We start from the raw sequence: 4,151 nt of genomic DNA on the forward strand, positions 1-4,151 counted from the left end.
GAGCAGGTGCAAGACCGGTGCAGGCGGGGCCTGTAGCAGGGTGTGTAGTAGAGCTGACCCTTATTGTCTCCCTGAGACATTGGCATAATTTTTCTCAGATTGTCTGATTTCATGGATGTGCCAGGGTCTTTTCAGGGGCTGGCTTTCCCTGGCATTTCCTCATTCTTTCTCCCTTCTGTGTCATACCACACTACAAAGCACTGACTGGAATGGTCTAGTTGTGAATCTTGATACCTGGTCTAAAGAGATGGGGAAAAATGTGGAGCAAAAAAGACAAAGGAGAAAGAAAAAGAAAGGAAAAGGGAAAATGCCTATTGGAAATAAAAAAAAACCCAAAACAATGAAAGAACAAGAATGACTTCAAATTATAAAGGCAATTGAAAATTAATACCGTTTGCTAAAGCTTAACACAAGACTTTGGTCAAAAAGTTCAGGTTTTGGTGAATGGGTTGCTTCATAGCATTAAAAACTGGTATTTGTGAGTGTAAAAGACTTCTTAAGCAGGGTTTCTAAACAGTATGTTTTATTATTGCCATTTCAAGAACAAAAAGTGCTCTCAGGAGCTATGGAACATGACCATTTGCAAGCTTGAGGTGTCTTTTCCTTGTAAACTGGCTCCTTCCATTTTCCAGTGATCAAATCCACACGTGTATGATTGGGTCACTTAGAAAGCCTTCACATGCTCAAATTGTGCTTGGGTTGTTTATTATTGGTGGGTGAATTCCCCTGCTCTCCTGCTCAGTATGGGAGGCATGATGAAGTGGAGCAGTAATGGTGCGGTTTTATTTTTATGTGTATAATTCAAATGTGCATTCCATATGTAAATTGTGGCAATGACTGATGGGTTTGAAGATTACTGCAGTCATATCAATTGGTAAAGTTCAGCTGAGGATAATTTTCTAGCTGTTACCTGCTAAACTGTTCTCTGGTTTGTCTTATTTTTTAATGCTAATATGTAATATTTGTCATTCATCTGCAGAGTTGCAAGTGCGCAGGCTATTGTTCTTCTCAGTTGATGTTAATGAAGGTAGCAACATTTTTCAGAGTTCTACCTGTAATACTGTGTTTGATAACTGTCTGCAGTATTTCTCCTTGTTTATGTCAAATGTATCACAGGATCTTTATTTTTTACAGCTTTCTTCATTTAGTCAAAATGCTTGGCTCCCAAGAATAGTGTTATAGACAGATATTAAGTAGTCAATTTTCATTACGCTCCATTTTATTCCTGTGTCTTATGAAATGTAAAGTGATTTAACACAAAACCTACTTTCTTCACAAACATTCATCACTACATTAAATCCTACATACGTGTCCTGCGTGGGTTTCTCAGAGCACTGACCACATCTCCTTCCTTCTAGGATCGCCCAGCCATGCAGTTATACCAGCCAGGAGCTCGCATTCGAACACATACGGGATCTACAAGTAAAACCTTTGACTGCAGTGGGAAACCCTTTGAAGAGGCTCTTGATAGAAAGTATGAAGTGGATAATTCAGCTGGAGGTGGTTCTGAGAAGAGTGAAGAAGCAGAGTAAAACAAACTGGAGGAAGGACTTGTGAAAAGGGATGGATTTAAGATTCAGCGTCATCACAAAAAAATCCGTAGGGCTGTTTCAGAACTCCACAGGTGACTGCACCAACAGAATTATAATAGCTCTGCCTCTTACTGCCTGTAAAATAAAGGGATGGGTGACCGGAGGCGTATAAATTATCTTAGAGCAAAGGAATACTGTTGCTTTTTTTACAAAAAACAGCGCAAACACTATTTGCCTAATTTAAAAGCAGTTCAATATTTTACTAGGTTAACCGTGAAATAGAAAACCTCTAATAGTTTTAAAGGAGTATTTATATAAGACTTTTCAGAAGCTATTTCACCTTTTCAAGACTAAAATGAAATGTAGATTTGCATCAGTTTGAAATCTGAGGCACTTTAAATGTATTTGGTGCATGACATGAGAGTCACAGGACCCCTTCCTGCAGATGGCAGCGGCAGGGGCTGCTGCAGGGAACTTCAGTGGGACTCACTGGGACCAGCCCTGGGAGGAAGCTCTGGAGCCAGAAGAGTTCGCAGGATGAGGCCCACAGTTCGCACAGTGGTGAGAAATGTCCGTTGGTATCTGTACCTCATTGTGTTTACATTGTTTTTCAACTAACTATAGCGTCAGAGAAGTGTTAGTACAGCTACAGGTATGTCGTTAGAGTTGGTCATGTTCTGAGCCACTTTTGCCTTTTATGTTTTAATAGAGTCTTGTGCTTAAAACAGAAGAAAGCTAATGCAAACCTCAGCACTTAAACAATAGACCTGGTTTTAATAAACTAGCTAGTTTTTATGTTTTTGACATTGACTTTTAAAAAAAATGGTTGTACAGTGATAACTTTTTATATGCTAATGTTTCGTATAAGTTGCACTTGCAGGATTTGGCAAATATACAATACATGAACATTCTGCAGTTCTATTTGTTAAAAAAATAAATGCACATGAATGTCAGCTGCAAACTACCATTTTGTAAGATCTAGGCCAAGTTCTGCCCTGTGATGCAGGCACATATACATATACGTGTGTGTATATAATATCTTCCATTGGTTTCTGTGATAGCCACATGTTTACGGAAGGGCAGCATACCTTCATTTACCTTTCATGCCTGAAAATTTCTCAATCGTCTGAAACTGAGACCTGCTTTGTCATTGAAGTTAAATAGTAAGATGATGTTAATTTATTTTTGCATCCCCTTTGAACATTTTATTATTAAGCATAACATTAATTGTTCTAAACTGAAAAATTATTTATTGTATTTTCCCAGACATTAATCATTAAATAGAATAAAAGCAAAAGGATTTTGACTATGATTTTGAGACATGATCTTCTGCCATTTTTTCATCTATTACTCTAGAAAAATTAAGGAAGATGCTATGCTACTTTGTATTCTTCAGAGGCAGATAAAAATAGTTGAGAGGAATTTCAGTATCAAGCTACGTAAGTGAGCTGCCGACTAACATTACTTCCAAGCTTAAGTAAAACTGCTGATGGAGAATCATTTGGGCTTAGCTCCGTCTAAAGCTTATCTTGTTTGCTAGGTTTATCCTGACTTCAGAGAAAGGAGTTTGACTTGGTGTCCTGGTCATGGTGTTAGCATGGGGCAGGCTTTCCCCTCAGTGAAAGAGCCTGGCTTGGTCCAAGGAGAAAGAGACTTGCTAGGAATGTTCTTCTGCAGTAGAGCCAGGCAGAGCTGAGATCTTCACCAGATGAGGGTCTGCTCAAAAGCAAGTATTTTCCACGTGTTTGGATGCCCAGGGGAGGCTGGAGGAGGAGTCTCACCTATGAGAGGGACCTGCGGGACACAGGAGTGGTCATTTTGCAGTAGCTCACAAACACCAGCTTGGTATCTTTCAGCCAACAGTGGCTTTCAGGCTACGCTCCCACCTTCACCCAAGTGCCTAGGTGATGAGTACCTCTTGATAGCGTTATAGGTAGTGAACTAAACAGGTGTTTTAGCAGTAATTTTCCATTTGGGGCTTCTTATTTTCCATCTCTTTTAAGTTGCCAGGGAGTGGACAGCAAACCTAAATTCAGTAAAAACTGTCAGGCTTTAAACACCTGTGTCTGTCAGGTCATGCTGCCATGCCCTCTCTGACAGGGATTCCTGCAGCCTGGTCACTTACTTTTGCTTACTTAGGAGCGCAGCCTCCTGCACGGGGGTGCAGAGAGCCTGGCCTTTGACTTCTGTACTTACTTAGAAGGAATATTTGGGACATTTGGATGTGGAGAATGCACTAGTCAGTGTCTGCACCTTGGCTGCATCCTGACCCGCATCCCAAGGAGCCTCTGCTGCCTGATGGCTTGGATGCACCACTCAGGGAAGTCTTGGGACAGCCTCCCTTATTCAGCAGGTACCAGCATCTATTTCTCCCACATCTGAGGAGGCCAGTGGGAGGTCCCGGCCACCACCAGCAGATCTGAGCATTTCTGTACCTGTGTGGCTCCTGCCACAAGCTTAGGAGAGACAGGAACACCAGGTGCCCAGGATGCAAGGTGGTGCTGCCTGCAAGCTCTCTGCTAAAGTGTGGCCCCGAGGAGATGAGAAATTCCTCCTGCCAGCAGAGCAAATGCCACTGCTGAGCCTCCCCTCTCTGCACTGGTGGCCATCTCAGGTGGT

At 41.7% G+C, this 4,151-nt stretch overlaps 1 protein-coding gene across 1 annotated transcript in view; it reads left to right on the top strand.

The window, feature by feature from the left end:
• Positions 1-1,665, top strand: part of UPF3A (UPF3 regulator of nonsense transcripts homolog A (yeast)) — a gene marked incomplete at its 5' end in the record, with an annotated part of 22,502 nt that extends 20,837 nt beyond the window's left edge. The window contains one exon of the mRNA XM_010144398.1: positions 1,359-1,665. Coding sequence (XP_010142700.1) covers positions 1,359-1,532 — 174 coding nt within the window. The remainder of the gene's footprint in view (positions 1-1,358) is intronic.
• Between the last annotated feature and the right edge of the window lie 2,486 nt (positions 1,666-4,151).

Source organism: Buceros rhinoceros, unplaced genomic scaffold (genome assembly GCF_000710305.1).
Source record: "Buceros rhinoceros silvestris isolate BGI_N320 unplaced genomic scaffold, ASM71030v1 scaffold2451, whole genome shotgun sequence".
Taxonomy (NCBI): Eukaryota; Metazoa; Chordata; class Aves; order Bucerotiformes; family Bucerotidae; genus Buceros; species Buceros rhinoceros.